Below are 17336 nucleotides of genomic sequence, written 5' to 3' on the forward strand. Positions count from 1 at the left end.
CTTCAAAATAAATTGCAATTGTTGATTTCACAAACAGGTCTTAAGCTCTTGCATCAAAGAGCAAAGAAATCTATGCAATATTTTAAATGGGAACCAAAATGGTAAGCTGTTGGCTGGGATGGTATGTGGATTGGAGGGACCCCGTAAAATCTTAAAGATGAAACCTTCAGAGGTGATGGAAATTTAAATGAATAAAGATGTCTGCAAGCTTGTTAAATTATTCTATGAAAAATTGTATTCTAAACCTTTGGGAGAGGGCCTTGACGGTGAGAATTATTTGTCTAGTGTAGAATTACCTTAGATTATGCCAATCAAGCAAGAACTGTTGAATACTCCAATTTCTAAGGAGGAAGTGGAATGGGTGATTATGCAGAGTGCATTAGGTAAAACACCAGGACCCGATGGGTTTAGGGCAGAGTTCTATAAAATTTTGAAAGACTACTAAAACTTCTTATAAAAATGTTTAATCATATTGTGGACTACCATACTTGAGCTACCATATTTGGCTCAAGTAATAGTTCTTCCCCTATTTCATTATTATGCACTGAAACCAAGTTATTGGTCAAGATTTTGGTTAACTGCTTGGTTCAAATATTTCCTTCACTACTGTTGGATTCCCAGGTAGATTTTGTTAGGGATTGTTATGTAGTTTTGGAATATTAGGAAAATATTGGCCTCCTTAGAACAGATCATTAGGGATGAAAGGTCTTCTTTGTTGGTTAGTTTTGATGCAGAGACTGCCTTTGATTGCAGTAATTAGGAATTTGTTTAGTGTTTTGAGAAGCTGTGGTATTGTGGGTCACTTTAGCTCAGCAGTCAAAGCTCTTTATACCAACCTCAGGTCTAGAATATGGATTAATGGGCAGCTCTCTGAAAGTTTTCCTGTTCTTAGGGCTACTAGATACAGTTGCCCCTTGTCCCTTGTACTGTTTCTCTAACCTTAGATTCTTGGAGATATAAGGGATTCAGATAGGAACACCATCTCGAAACACCTAACCACCCACCTGGAGTTACCCTGCTGCCACTTAGGTCTATCCCCAGCACAGCACAGGTCCACCTGCACCTGCCGCTTGTGCTCTACACTAGCACCCTTCTCCCACCGACTGGGTCACAACTGCCTCTGGGCGAGTCTCCCTCTCTCAAATCAGTGATTTCTAGGTTACTGGGGCCACACTCCCAGTGGTCCCACAGTTCCCAAACAGCACTCACAGACCCAACACACAAACCACCAGGATTCTTTATCAGTCCAGACAGGCAGAGTCAACAAACAAATCAGGTTTATTGTGGCACTTGAACAATGAACAAAAAAATGTTCCATCAGCAAACAATAACAGGTAACTGAAATATGGATCAATTATATCATTAACTAAACATTTGTATACTGTCTGGGTGTCTACTGGGTGTCGTCGTCGATAAGACGCTGAAACCTTCTGCTCAGTGTGCTGCTGCGGCTAGGAAAGCGAATAGAATGTTGGGTATTATTAGGAAAGGTATGGAAAACAGGTGTGAGGATGTTATAATGCCGTTGTATCGCTCCATGGTGCGACCGCACCTTGAGTATTGTGTTCAATTCTGGTCGCCGCATCTCAAGAAAGATATAGTAGAATTGGAAAAGGTGCAGCGAAGGGCGACTAAAATGATAGCGGGGATGGGACGACTTCCCTATGAAGAAAGACTAAGGAGGCTAGGGCTATTCAGCTTGGAGAAGAGACGGCTGAGGGGAGACATGATAGAGGTATATAAAATAATGAGTGGAGTGGAACAGGTGGATGTGAAGCGTCTGTTCACGCTTTCCAAAAATACTAGGACTAGGGAGCATGCGATTAAACTACAGTGTAGTACATTTAAAACAAATCGGAGAAAATGTTTCTTCACCCAACGTGTAATTAAACTCTGGCATTCATTGCCGGAAACTGTGGTGAAGGCGGTTATCTTAGCAGAGTTTAAAAAGGGGTTGGACGGTTTCCTAAAGGACAAGTCCATAAACCGCTACTAAACGGACTTGGAAAAATCCAAATCCCAGGAATAACGTGTATAGAATGTTTGTACGTTTGGGAAGCTTGCCAGGTGCCCTTGGCCTGGATTGGCTGCTGTCGTGGACAAGATGCTGGGCTCGATGGACCCTTGGTCCTTTCCCAGTATGGCATTACTTATGTACTTATGTCTCAACAGGACCTGGGAAGATCAGGATATATAACTGTTCACAGAGCCTAAGCAAAGAGATCTGTCTCTCCTTTCTCCCGGGCTAAGCAACAATCAGCAACAACTGCTGGGTAATTTCAAACTCCAGGCCAATCAGAACCCAGTCAACAAATTTTAAGTATACTCATAGTACTGTAGATTTACTTCTTCACTAATGGGCCCTTTTACTGAGCCGTGTAGGCGCCTATGTGCGCCAAATGCACGGCAAATTGGAGTTACTGCGTGGCCCTTGTGGTAATTTCAATTTTAGTGCTCATCTGCAAAATATTTGTTAATCTTCTGGCGCGTGTAATGGACGTGCGCCAAGTGGCTTTTGAAACACATAGGTCATTACCGCCCAGATTCTTTACCGCCAGGTCAATGGCTGGCAGCAAGGTCTCAGACCCAAAATGGACGCGTGGCAATTTTGATTTTGCCGCACGTCCATTTTATTTCCTGGATCTTTAAAATCCATGCTATCTAAACAGAGGTATTTATGTCAGTCCACTGAATTCCTTGATTTTCATTTGATTTCAGGACTCTGGCCTCTACTTAAAGGAACTGATAGAGCCAGTGTTAACATGCTTCAATGATGCTGACAGTCGTCTGAGATACTATGCCTGTGAAGCCCTTTACAATATTGTCAAGGTTGCTCGGGGCTCAGTCCTCCCTCACTTCAATGTGCTGTTTGATGGCTTAAGTAAGGTAAGCAAGCCTATTTTCCTCTATAGTAAGAGTGGACTGATGGGAGGACAGGATTATAGAGTTGATAAGGCAAAGTGCAATCTTAACACAGCCTAAGGCCAAGGCTCAAATTTGGTTTGCAGTATGAGTACAATCAGCTTATACTTTAGGGAGGCAATGTTATGACAGAATGCTTAAATGGCAAAGTCCAAAAATGTGCCCGTTTTAAAAAGACATTACCCACAACACTCTCACTTATGAAAAATCTTTTTGCAGACCATGAGACGGTGGGTATATCTGGAAGCAACATTTAGTCCAATGCCAACACCTTTAATTCATTGATTCTTTTATATAATGGTGCTCATTTTCAAAGCACTTAGACTTACAAAGTTACGTGGAGTCGTATTTTCAAAGCACTTGGACTTATAAGGTTCCATAGGTTACTAGGGGAGGGGCTCATTTTCAAAGCACTTAGACCTTCAAAGTTTCATAGTTTACTATGGAACTTTGTAAGTCTAAGTGCTTTGAAAATACACCTCCGTATAACTTTATTTCTCCGAGGACAAGCAGGCTGCTTGTTCTCACTGATGGGTGACGTCCACGGCAGCCCCTCCAATCGGAAACTTCACTAGCAAAGTCCTTTGCTAGCCCTCGCGCGCCCGCGCGCACCGCGCATGCGCGGCCGTCTTCCCGCCCGAAACCGGCTCGAGCCGGCCAGTCTTCTTTTGTCCGCACTCGGTACGGTCGTGTTTTCGCCGTGTCGAGCCCCGGAAAGTCGACCTCGCGCGTCCAATTTGTTTGAACGTGGTTTTTTTCCTTCGGGAAAGCTTTGTCCTAGTCGGGAAGTGCTCCGGAAACCCCCCGCCGGGTTTCGTGTAAATCCTCCCCGTACTTCCAGCTTTTTTGCCCCGGTAAGTTTTCTTTCGTCGTCGGGGTAGGCCTTTTTTCGGCCTCGGTCGAGATTTTTTCTCCCTCTAAATTTGGTGCTTCAAATTTCGCCATTTCGGCTTTTGATTTCGCCGGCGTGATTTTTCCGCCCATGACATCGAAGCCTTCCAGCGGCTTCAAGAAGTGCACCCAGTGCGCCCGGGTTATCTCGCTCACTGATCGACACTCGTCGTGTCTTCAGTGTCTGGGGGCCGAGCACCGCCCTCAGAACTGCAGTCTGTGTTCCCTGCTTCAAAGGCGGACTCAGGTAGCGAGACTAGCCCAGTGGAACGTGTTGTTCTCGGGCTCTTCGTCGGCATCGGCACCGGGATCTTCGAGTGCATCGACGTCGTCAGCGTCCAGACCATCTTCCTCGGCCGCCCCTGCATCGAGTGCATCGAGGCATCGGGCCTCTGCATCGGCGCCGAGACATCGGATAGCTGCATCGACGTCGGTGGTACCAGGACCTCGTCTGCTGATGTCGTCGGACGGTGGTGCATCGGGTGGAGTGCAGGTGAGGGCTGTCCATTCCCCTGCTGGTGGCGGTGAGCCCTCGGGTGGGTCTCCGCCTACCCTGAGGGCTCCTGCGGTACAGCCCCCCCGAGATCGACCTTCTTCAGTCTCGGCCCCGAGGAAGCGACGGATGGATTCGACGTCCTCCTCGTCGGTGCCGGGGAGCTCCGGTGACATGCTTCGGAAGAAATCGAAGAAGCATCGACACCGGTCTCCTCCCCGTGTCGGCACCGAGAGCTCTGGGTCGCCGAGGGATTCGGCACCCAGCAGGCATCGGCACCGAGAGGACCGCTCACCCTCTGTTCAGGAGGTGTCGATGCGCTCCGCTCTGGACAGCCCGGAACAGCCTCCACGCCCGGAACAGGTACTGACGTCGACGCCTGCATCGACCTCTCAGCCTTTCTCTGCAGCCGCTCTAAACGAGAGCCTCCGGGCCGTTCTCCCAGAGATTCTGGGAGAGCTGTTGCGCCCTACCCCTCCGGTACCGGCGGTGCTTGCGCCACCGGTACCGTCGAGCGTGGCGCCGGCTGGCCCATCGCCCAGGTTGAGGTCCCCGACGTCGGTACCGCGTGCTCAGGTACCGACCGCGGCCACCTCCCAGGAAGGCTCCCCGACTACGTCGGCGGAGGGAGCTTCGCCGATGCGGGCGAGGGAGTCTACCTCTCGACGCCCCCATCGTGGACGGGGTTCCACGGAGTCGAGCAGGGCGAGGTTGCAGACACAGGTCCGTGAACTTGTGTCTGACACCGAGGGTGAGGCCTCGTGGGAGGAAGAGGAAGATCCCAGATATTTCTCTGACGAGGAGTCTGGGGTCTTCCGTCTGATCCCACTCCCTCTCCTGAGAGACAGCTTTCTCCTCCCGAGAGTCTGTCTTTGCCTCCTTTGTCCGGGAGATGTCTACTGCCATCCCCTTCCCGGTGGTTGTGGAGGACGAGCCCAGGGCTGAAATGTTTGAGCTCCTGGACTATCCTTCTCCACCTAAGGAAGCGTCCACTGTTCCCTTGCACCATGTCCTGAAGAAGACATTGCTTGCGAACTGGACCAAACCATTAACTAACCCCCACATTCCCAAGAAGATCGAGTCCCAGTACCGGATCCATGGGGACCCAGAGCTGATGCGCACTCAGTTGCCTCATGACTCTGGAGTTGTGGATTTGGCCCTAAAGAAGGCTAAGAGTTCTAGGGAACATGCTTCGGCGCCCCCGGGCAAGGACGCTAGAACCTTAGACTCCTTTGGGAGGAAGGCCTACCATTCCTCTATGCTCGTGTCCAAGATCCAGTCTTACCAGCTCTACACGAGCATACACATGCGGAATAATGTGCGGCAGTTGGCGGGCTTGGTTGATGCTCTTCCCCCTGAGCAAGCCAAGCCTTTTCAGGAGGTGGTCAGGCAGCTGAAGGCGTGCAGAAAATTCCTGGCCAGAGGAGTTTATGACACTTTTGATGTTGCGTCCAGGGCCGCTGCTCAAGGTGTGGTGATGCGCAGGCTCTCATGGCTGCGTGCCGCCGACCTGGAGAATAGAGTCCAGCAGCGGATTACGGACTTGCCTTGCCGTGCGGATAACATTTTTGGCGAAAAAGTCGAGCAGGTGGTAGAGTCTCTCCACCAGCGGGACACCGCATTCGACAAGTTCGCCCGCCGGCAGCCTTCAGCTTCTACCTCTACAGGTAGACGATTTTTCGGGGGAAGGAAGACTGTTCCCTATACTTCTGGCAAGCGTAGGTACAATCCTCCTTCCCGACAGCCTGCGGCCCAGGCTAAGCCCCAGCGCGCTCGCTCTCGTCAGCAGCGTGCGAATCAGCAAGGCCCCGCGGCTCCCCAGCAAAAGCAAGGGGCGAGCTTTTGACTGGCTCCAGCAGAGCATAGCCGACATCCAAGTGTCAGTGCCGGGCGACCTGCCTGTCGGAGGGAGGTTGAAAGTTTTTCACCAAAGGTGGCCTCTTATAACCTCCGATCAGTGGGTTCTCCAAATAGTCCGGCAAGGATACACCCTCAATTTGGCCTCTCAACCTCCAAATTGTCCACCGGGAGCTCAGTCCTACAGCTTCCAGCACAAGCAGGTACTTGCAGAGGAACTCTCCGCCCTTCTCAGCGCCAATGCGGTCGAGCCCGTGCCATCCGGGCAAGAAGGGCTGGGGTTCTATTCCAGGTACTTCCTTGTGGAAAAGAAAACAGGGGGGATGCGTCCCATCCTAGACCTAAGGGCCCTGAACAAATATCTCGTAAAAGAAAAGTTCAGGATGCTTTCCCTGGGCACCCTTCTCCCCATGATTCAGCAAAACGATTGGCTATGCTCTCTGGACTTGAAGGATGCCTACACACACATCCCGATACTGCCAGCTCACAGACAGTATCTGCGATTTCAGCTGGGCGCACGCCACTTCCAGTACTGTGTGCTACCCTTTGGGCTCGCCTCTGCGCCCAGGGTGTTCACAAAGTGCCTAGCTGTGGTAGCAGCGGCGCTTCGCAGGCTGGGGGTGCACGTGTTCCCATATCTCGACGATTGGCTGGTGAAGAACACATCCGAGGCAGGAGCCCTGCAGTCCATGCAGATGACTATTCGCCTCCTGGAGCTACTGGGGTTTGTGATAAATTACCCAAAGTCCCATCTTCTCCCAGTGCAGAAACTCGAATTCATCGGAGCCCTGCTGGATTCTCGGACGGCTCGCGCCTATCTCCCAGAGGCGAGGGCCAACAACTTGTTGTCCCTCGTCTCGCGGGTGCGAGCGTCCCAGCAGATCACAGCTCGGCAGATGTTGAGATTGCTGGGCCACATGGCTTCCACAGTTCATGTGACTCCCATGGCCCGCCTTCACATGAGATCTGCTCAATGGACCCTAGCCTCCCAGTGGTATCAGGCCGCCGGGGGTCTAGAGGACGTGATCCACCTGTCCACGAGTTTTCTCGAATCCCTGTATTGGTGGACGATTTGCTCCAATTTGACTCTGGGACGTCCCTTCCAAATTCCTCAGCCTCAAAAAGTGCTGACCACGGATGCGTCTCTCCTGGGATGGGGAGCTCATGTCGATGGGCTTCACACCCAAGGAAGGTGGTCCCTCCAAGAAAGCGATCTACAGATCAATCTTCTGGAGTTGCGAGCGATCTGGAACGCTCTGAAGGCTTTCAGAGATCGGCTGTCCCACCAAATTATCCAAATTCAGACAGACAATCAGGTTGCCATGTACTATGTCAACAAGCAGGGGGGCACCGGATCTCGCCCCCTGTGTCAGGAAGCCGTCAGCATGTGGCTCTGGGCTCGCCGTCAAGGCATGGTGCTCCAAGCCACATATCTGGCAGGCGTAAACAACAGTCTGGCCGACAGGTTGAGCAGGATTATGCAACCTCACGAGTGGTCGCGTCAATTCCCGTGTGGTGCGACAGATCTTCCAGGCGTGGGGCACCCCCCTGGTGGATCTCTTCGCATCTCAAGTGAACCACAAGGTCCCTCAGTTCTGTTCCAGGCTTCAGGCCCACGGCAGACTGGCGTCGGATGCCTTCCTCCTGGATTGGGGGGAAGGTCTGCTGTATGCTTATCCTCCCATTCCTCTGGTGGGGAAGACTTTGTTGAAACTCAAGCAAGACCGAGGCACCATGATTCTGATTGCTCCCTTTTGGCCGCGTCAGATCTGGTTCCCTCTTCTTCTGGAGTTATCCTCCGAAGAACCGTGGAGATTGGAGTGTTTTCCGACCCTCATCACGCAGGACGAAGGGGCTCTGCTGCATCCCAACCTCCAGTCCCTGGCTCTCACGGCCTGGATGTTGAGGGCGTAGACTTTGCCTCTTTGGGTCTGCCAGAGGGTGTCTCCCGCATCTTGCTTGCTTCCAGGAAAGACTCCACTAAGAGAAGTTACTTCTTTCATTGGAGGAGGTTTGCCGTCTGGTGTGACAGCAAGGCCCTAGATCCTCGCTCTTGTCCTACACAGACCCTGCTTGAATACCTTCTCCACTTATCTGAGTCTGGTCTGAAGACCAACTCCGTAAGGGTTCACCTTAGTGCAATCAGTGCATACCATTACCAAGTGGAAGGTAAGCCGATCTCAGGACAGCCTTTAGTTGTTCGCTTCATGAGAGGTTTGCTTTTGTCAAAGCCCCCTGTCAAGCCTCCTACAGTGTCATGGGATCTCAATGTCGTTCTCACCCAGCTGATGAAACCTCCTTTCGAGCCACTGAATTCCTGCCATCCGAAGTACTTGACCTGGAAGGTCATTTTCTTGGTGGCAGTTACCTCGGCTCGTAGAGTCCAGTGAGCTTCAGGCCCTGGTAGCCCAGGCCCCTTACACCAAATTTCATCACAACAGAGTAGTCCTCCGCACTCACCCTAAGTTTCTGCCAAAGGTTGTGTCGGAGTTCCATCTGAACCAGTCAATTGTCTTGCCAACATTCTTTCCCCCGTCCTCATTCCTGCCCTGCTGAACGTCAGCTGCACACATTGGACTGCAAGAGAGCATTGGCCTTCTATCTGGAGCGGACACAGCCCCACAGACAGTCCGCCCAATTGTTTGTTTCTTTTGATCCCAACAAGAGGGGAGTGGCTGTAGGGAAACGCACCATATCCAATTGGCTAGCAGATTGCATTTCCTTCACTTACGCCCAGGCTGGGCTGGCTCTTGAGGGTCATGTCACGGCTCATAATGTTAGAGCCATGGCAGCGTCGGTAGCCCACTTGAAGTCAGCCACCATGGAGGAAATTTGCAAAGCTGCGACGTGGTCATCTGTCCACACATTCACATCTCATTACTGCCTGCAGCAGGATACCCGACGTGACAGTCGGTTCGGGCAGTCAGTTCTTCAGAACCTGTTTGGGCTTTAGGATCCAACTCCACCCCCCGAGGGCCCTGTTTGTTCTGTTCCAGGCTACACTCTCAGTTAGTTGGTAATTTTTTAGGTCAATCTCAGTTATGTCCTCGCCGTTGCGAGGCCCAATTGACCAATGTTGTTGTTTTGAGTGAGCCTGGGGGCTAGGGATACCCCATCAGTGAGAACAAGCAGCCTGCTTGTCCTCGGAGAAAGCGAATGCTACATACCTGTAGAAGGTATTCTCCGAGGACAGCAGGCTGATTGTTCTCACAAACCCGCCCGCCTCCCCTTTGGAGTTGTGTCTTCCCTTGAAGTGTATTGTCTTGCTACATACTGGACTGGCCGGCTCGAGCCGGTTTCGGGCGGGAAGACGGCCGCGCATGCGCGGTGCGCGCGGGCGCGCGAGGGCTAGCAAAGGACTTTGCTAGTGAAGTTTTCCGATTGGAGGGGCTGCCGTGGACGTCACCCATCAGTGAGAACAATCAGCCTGCTGTCCTCGGAGAATACCTTCTACAGGTATGTAGCATTCGCTAAGTCTAAATGCTTTGAAAATGAGCACCATGGTAACCTGTGTAACTTTGTAAGTCTATGTGCTTTGAAAATGAGTCTTAATATATCTTTATCACTCCACAATTTAATGAGAAACAAAACTAAAGAGAAGTACAGAATGGGGAGAATTCTATTTATGGTGCTTAAAAATCAGTGCTGAAAAACCACGCGGTTAGCATGATTCTATAAACTATGCCAAATGTTATGTGTAGTTTATAGAATATGCTCACGTGCCGTTCTTGTGACTAAAATTTAGGCACACCCATTTAGGCCACCTAAAACCAGGCCAAAATACCTTTGCCTAATTTAGCTGTAGATCGGGTGTATAATAGTGTGTATAGTTTTGTTCAAACACCCACAACCTGCTCATCCCACGCCCATAACCACGTTCTCTTTGCGACTTTGTGCATTAGAATTTACGCTCACTGCATTACAGAATACGCCTAGAAAGTTGTGCACGTTAATTCTAATTATAGCCAATTAGTGCTGCTAATTGGTTATGTACCAGTTATTGGTGCTTTTTGGCTAGTACATAAGTACATAAGTACATAAGTAGTGCCATACTGGGAAAGACCAAAGGTCCATCTAGCCCAGCATCCTGTCACCGACAGTGGCCAATCCAGGTCAAGGGCACCTGGCACGCTCCCCAAACGTAAAAACATTCCAGACAAGTTATACCTAAAAATGCGGAATTTTTCAAGTCCATTTAATAGCGGTCTATGGACTTGTCCTTTAGGAATCTATCTAACCCCTTTTTAAACTCCGTCAAGCTAACCGCCCGTACCACGTTCTCCGGCAACGAATTCCAGAGTCTAATTACACGTTGGGTGAAGAAAAATTTTCTCCGATTCGTTTTAAATTTACCACACTGTAGCTTCAACTCATGCCCTCTAGTCCTAGTATTTTTGGATAGCGTGAACAGTCGCTTCACATCCACCCGATCCATTCCACTCATTATTTTATACACTTCTATCATATCTCCCCTCAGCCGTCTCTTCTCCAAGCTGAAAAGCCCTAGCCTTCTCAGCCTCTCTTCATAGGAAAGTCGTCCCATCCCCACTATCATTTTCGTCGCCCTTCGCTGTACCTTTTCCAATTCTACTATATCTTTTTTGAGATATGGAGACCAGTATTGAACACAACTTAAGGCGCCATATAATTTGGGGGAATGTGTATGTTGTGGAATGATAAAGATATAATATCATATAAATAGGATCAATGATGAATTAAGGTTTTGGTATTGGACTGTTTTATTTATTATTTCCATAATGCCCATACCTTACTATCCCAAGTACTAGATCATTTACAACTCAGATTCTTTTTATTGATTTATATTATGTATGTTAACATACAATAAAACATAAAATCAAAAGCATATAATAAAATATAGATCTGGTTAAATGCTGAATTCATGCTGAACAGCCGTAAGCAAAGCAGAACTCTGCCAAAGTTCATTTAAAAGCTGTTTAAAACGGAAAACCTTTAGACAGCTTCCAAAAGTGCAAGTAGCTCTTTACACTACGTAATTCCCAAGGAAGATAATTCCAAAATTGAGTACCCTCCACATAAAACATTGAAGATCTGTATTCCTCTAATCAGATATGCCACTAGCAAGGAACATCCAGAATCGATTTGTCTGCTGATTTGTAGTGGACAAGGAGAACAGTAAATCCATAGGGTGGTGGCTAATGATGAAGGAACTTCATTATTCAATGCTTTTAAAAATCAAGAGTTTATTACCTTAAAGTGAGTATGCCATATAACTGGCAGCCAGTGCAATCCACAAGAGAAAAGAATAAAGGAACGTAAGGAGCCAAGCTCACAAGTCAGGATGATATAAAATGGCTCAATTTATTAGACTGAAGATTAAAACAATAAACCAATAAACAGTCTTGGAACAATATCCGATATGAGTGTATAATAAAAGTGGTGTACAGAAAGTACTTCAAGATGATTAAAAAACAAAACACTGCAGTGTTTCGGCAAAAATTGCCTTAATAAAGGGTCCTAATATGAAGAACTGTAAAACCATGTACTCTGCCACATGCCACTGCAGATATCTCACTAGAATGCAGAAAAATGACAGGAAAAACAACAAAATCGCTGAACATTAATGGCATCTATAGCAATCCACACAGTATTGGTGAGATACGATCAAACCTTGAAATACCTGAGAAAGTCGAGCTGTAGCATTCTATGCAATCTGTAGTGATTTTAACAAATGGTTCGACAAACCCAAAAAACAAAGTTACAGTAATCAAAAAGCGGAGTTACTAAAGCATAAACTACAGTTGTTTCCAGATTTACTCACCATCTGATGGTCCACAAAAATCTTTTTCGTGAGTGTTGGGTGTAATATTCGGTTGTTCTCTCACAAAAATTAAGTCATTGCCACATTTGGAGTTTGTTTTAAAAAGACAACATAGCAAATGTATGCCTTTATAAAATAGACACCCAGAACCAGCCTAATAACATGCAAATGCCCACATGCTAATTTGAACCTGTTTGGAAAAAGGTGTATATTTATTCGTGTTGCCTTCACGTGTATCTGTGTATTAAGTACATGTACATTGCAACTCTGCCTCCATTTCGTGCAAACTGCACCTCTGGAAATGTCTATATATAATGAGCATAAAAGTTTACGTTTCTTTGCATCACATTTACTTTTTACCTGCATGTATGGCTGTCCAATTTTATAAAAACCTTTTCCTACTACTACTACTACTACTACTATTTAGCATTTAAGAGGAAGCTGGAAGCCTTCTAATAAGCCATTTGGCATAATCTTTGGGGTGGACCCTGTTCTTTTTCCTTACTAGTAGAGAGCACACTCCTTTTGCTTTTGTGAGTCTGTGACCTGTTTGTTGGTCTGATTGTCCTATCCAGGGACGGATCCCCGCTCAGACCCAGAAGTGCAGAGGTCTGGAGGGGCCCTTCTCATTATCATGGCAGACTTTCCATAGCAGCCTATACCTGCACAGTCCAGTGGCTGTGTTTTTCAGGAATGTGATAAATCTATTTATAAACTCTGCTGAAACCCCTGATATTCACCATTTATTAACGCTTGTGTCAATACCCAATAACACTAATGTAATTTAACCAAGCAAAATATTTCTTTTTCTTCCTTCTAAGTAAATATACAAAAAAGAACCACTATAAAAATGTGTACATACCAAAAATATAAATAGTGGATCAATAATACTTCAAATGTACTCCAGAAAGTGAAATCTATGATATATAGTAATCATACATCCACACAGTCTACATAACATTTCATAAGTGTCCTTTTACATAGTTATTTTCTATATTTTTTGTCCAATGTTTTTTACTCTCATACGTTTTTTAAAAAAGTAGGGAAAAGACTTCAGTTGACTGTGACTGTCTTACCTAACCAAAAAAGCCGGCAAACCTGCAGTTATGTAGACATTTGTGATTCACAAACAGCTCACAGTTCTCTGTCATTGGTCTTAAAAACCTCCATGATTTTTAATCCAAGGTATAATAGATTCTTATCAAATCTTCTCAACAAGAACAAAAACATGCTGTGCGTGTACAAAATCATTTGACTTAACAGCCCAATTTGCCAGTTTTTCAAATCTCTATAAACATTTCTTCATCTGTCTGTTCATTCTGTTCTGGAGGATGGTAGTACAGCCCTACAAGAATACTCCTTCCCTTCAGACATGAAATTTCTATCCATAATGATTCCATGCTGCTATCTGTTTCATGTGGAATGTTTATTTTATTTGACTCAATTTTCTCTTCCCTCTTTAGCATAGCACAACCCCCTCCCCTCCAATTTGATCCTCTCTGTCACTGCAATACAATTTGCACCCTGTTATCACAGTGTCCTGTTGCTTGTCCTATTTCCACCATGTCTCTGAGATGCCTATTATATCTACCTCATCATTTAGGGGCCTTTTACTAAAGCTTAGCTTGATTTATCTGCAGCAGGCCCATAGGAATAAAATGGGCCCTGCTGCCGATACCTCCCACCCTCCTCCCACTGACTGGGTCACAACCGCCTTTGGGCAAGTCTCTCGCTCTGAAATTAATCCCCAGTGATTTCTAGGTTACTGGAGCCACACTCCCAGTGGTCCCACAGTTCCCAGAAAGCATTCACAGACCCAACACACAAACCACTAGGATTCTTTATCAGTCCAGACAAGTAAGGCGAACAAACAGTTGTGTTTATTCTCAGAACTTAGAATAGTGGACAAAGAAATTGTGCAAATAGCAAACAGTAGCAAGTACCTGAAAAATGGATCAATTGGAAAACTAAATAAACACCTATATACTGTCTAAACAGTACCTGGGAAGGTCAGGATATAGAACTGTTCACAGAGCCTCAGCTGAGAGATCTGTCTCTCTTTCCTTCCGAGCTGAAACTGAATCAACAGCCAGCACAAGTCTCAGCCACGCCCCATCTGCACATAATTTGCAACCCCAACGTTCTAAATGAAGCCACCACCGGAAGTTGAGGCGTCGAGATATCCCCTGTGCCCGTGAATGTTTGCACTGACACTCGAAACGCCAATGGACCCCCCCCTTCCGCAACCCTGTCGACCCCCTTTCTCGGTGAAAACCGTCCCCTGCCGCCGTCTACTACCTGTGCTGACGGGGGACCCCAACCCCCGTCAGCCGAAGTCTTGTGCTGGCCTTCATCGTGTTCCTTCTTCAGTGATCTTCGGTTCAAGTTCCTCTGTGTGCGTCTCACGTCAGACGCACACAGAGGAACTTGAACACAAAATCATTGAAGAAGCAACGCCGCGAAGGCCAGCACAGGACTTCGGCTGACGGGGGTTGGGGTCCCCCGTCAGCACAGGAACTGGACGGCAGCGGGGGACAGTTTTCGCCGAGAAGGGGGGGTCGACTGGGTCGCGGAGGGGGGAGGAACGAAGGGACTGCAGAGTCTGGAACAGCGAGGGAGGGTGGGGGATGGCCTTGCTAACGCCTGTTTCCTTCCCTTTTGAAACGGGCATTTTTTACTAGTGTACTTATATGAAAGACTAAATTAATTTTCTTCTTTGATATTTATTGAGGATGTTGGGGAGATATTCTTGCTGGAAATGATATTTAATGATGGTGATTTGGTGGAACTGAAACAAATCATAGTGAATCTGAAAGATCTATTAAGTACAAATGGACAATTTAAAGAATTATAAATCACCTGAACTGGATGGTGTATACATATCGAAATGACGAAAAGCAGAAGCTTGTCAAGAGTGGGGTCGTCAACTTATCGAACAGACCCGACATGGTCTGTGTTTCAGCGAAAACGCCTATATCAGGGGTTTATAAATAGAATGATGTACAAATATCTGAAAATGTCATAAAAAAGGAGAGTCCTCTGTGTTAGAGGAAGTGGTCTAGGATCAGTAAAAGGACGCCAAAATGGCACCGGAACTCAAATCCACACAATTAGATCTGCTGTGGATCCTGAAGCTCTTTTGGTGTTTCTACTCTGTTTTGGCAACCTTTTAGTGATCCTAGACCACTTCCTGTAGCACAGAGGACTCTCCTTTTTGATGACTTTTTGAGATATTTTGTACATCATCCTGTGGGAACCCGGCCATGTACTATCCATTAGGCATGAGCGCTTATGCTAGCTATAGAGCTGATGTAAGTACTTAAGCTCAAATGCCAAAGATATGCATATAACTTAAGAGTCCCGCTAATGCTCCACCCAGACTTCATCCATGTCTATGCCTACCAGTAAAGTAGATGCCATGTAAGATGTGCATATATTTATAGAAAAGTGCTTAGGTGGAATTTTGGCTTTTAGGCATTGTAATGAGGTTTATAGGACACTGCCCCTCACCCTTAAGAAAAGTCCCTCTTTAATTAGCCTGGGCCACCTTAAGAGTACAGACCCCGCCCCAGGAGAAAGTAAGCTGGGAGGGGCGGAGATATTATCGGGAAGTTCAAAAGACAGGGCCAGTCAGAAATTAAGTAGGCCCAGGGAGGAAGGAACTGAAGCCCAAGCCAGCCTGTGCCCTTGCTGAAGACAAATAGCTGCTGTGAGGTAAGCCGTTTGCTAATGCTGAACTGAATATGGCATGTTTGTTTTGAGGTTTGACTGAAGCTAGACCTGTACCGCTGAGAGAAGACAGCTAAAGGCTGTGTTTGGGGTGTGACAACTCCGGCAATCACAAACTTTGTTAGGTGAAGGCAAACAAAGCAGATCAGTCAGTAGTACAGATCAATCTTTATTATAGGGTAAAACACCCCAATAAAAAAGCCAGACACAGGCTGTGTTTCGCCCAAAGGGGCTGCGTCAGGGGCTGTAAAATAAGGTTTTCATCAACAGAAATTGTTGAATAGTGTATGCCCTAGTTGCCACCATATGTAGTAAATGGCCAAAGGACTAGGGCACAATAGCAGGCAAAAAAAACAGTATAATGCAGGGGCGTATCTGCGTGGGGCCACAGGGGCCTGGGCCCCCGCAGATTTCGCCCTGGCCCCCCTCCCCGCCGTCAACCCTCCCCCGCTGCTTACCTTTGCTGGCGGGGGGCCCCAACCCCCGCCAGCCGAGGTCCGACCCGAAGCCTTCTTATTTCGTCTTCCTCCGACTCCTCCGTGGTCATGCTGCAAGTAACGCTGCTGATTCGTTGAATCCAGTTCGGAGTCTGACGTTGCTGCGATGTCAGACTCCGAACTGGATTCAACGAATCAGCAGCGTCACTTGCAGCATGACCACGGAGGAGTCGGAGGAAGACTAAATATGAAGGCTTCGGGTCGGACCTCGGCTGGCGGGGGTTGGGGCCCCCCGCCAGCAAAGGTAAGCAGCGGGGGAGGGATGTCGGCGGGGGGTGGAGAGAGGCGGGGGGGGGGAGGCAAAAATGTACCCCCTCTCTCTGGCTCTGGCCCCCCCTACCGCCGGATTCCAGATACGCCCCTGGTACAATGGCTTCGTCAGAGGTAGAATCGCACTCCAGAAAATTACAGCATGTAACCACATGCCTCAATATCGCTGGAAAAAAAAACACGCTATGACTCGGGCCCTGTGAAGTAACAGGCCTAGGGATTCCTGTAAACAAATGCTTGTTTTGTGTGCACTCCTGTTGTCCAGCTGCGTTATTCCACTGGTACGCTCTCCACTCTCACTCGAGGTCTTACAGGCATATATTTGCACACGTGTGTACGTGCTGTTATTTGAATCATTATGTATACATGCTGATGCCTTCTTTATAAAATTACCCCCATTGGGTGCAATTCTGGTTACCACATCCACAAAGATGTTTGGAACTGGAAAAGGCACAGGAAAGGGTGACCATAATGAAAAGGGCAAGGGAATGGATCCCTTATGAGGAAAGGCTAAATAGGTTAGGGCTTTTTTGCTTGGAAAAGAGATGGCTGAGGGGAGATATGATAGAAGTCTGTAAAATGAATAGAATGGGTCAACACAGATCATTTACCCTTTCAAAAAATATAAAGACTAGGAAAACAGTCCATGAATATTATTAAGTAATAGATTTAAAACAAATTTCAGAAACTATTTTATTTATTCAACGTATATTTGAGATCTGGAATTTGTTGCTAGAGGATATGGTAAATGCAGTTAGTATAGCTGGATCACTAGTGGAGGAAAGGTGCATAAACCAGGTATACTTAGATGCACTTTTTGGGATCACGCCAGCCACTTGTGAGTTGAATTAGCCACAGTTAGAAACAAGTTACTGTG

General features: G+C 47.3%; 1 protein-coding gene across 1 annotated transcript in view; it reads left to right on the forward strand.

Annotated features, from left to right (window-relative positions):
• The window catches only part of VAC14 (VAC14 component of PIKFYVE complex), a 573384-nt gene that overhangs the window by 69724 nt on the left and 486324 nt on the right, over window positions 1-17336 (forward strand). Inside the window, exon 4 of the mRNA XM_030203598.1 lies at window positions 2719-2886. Coding sequence (XP_030059458.1) covers window positions 2719-2886 — 168 coding nt within the window. The remainder of the gene's footprint in view (window positions 1-2718; window positions 2887-17336) is intronic.

This window comes from Microcaecilia unicolor, chromosome 5 (genome assembly GCF_901765095.1).
Source record: "Microcaecilia unicolor chromosome 5, aMicUni1.1, whole genome shotgun sequence".
NCBI classification, from domain to species: Eukaryota; Metazoa; Chordata; class Amphibia; order Gymnophiona; family Siphonopidae; genus Microcaecilia; species Microcaecilia unicolor.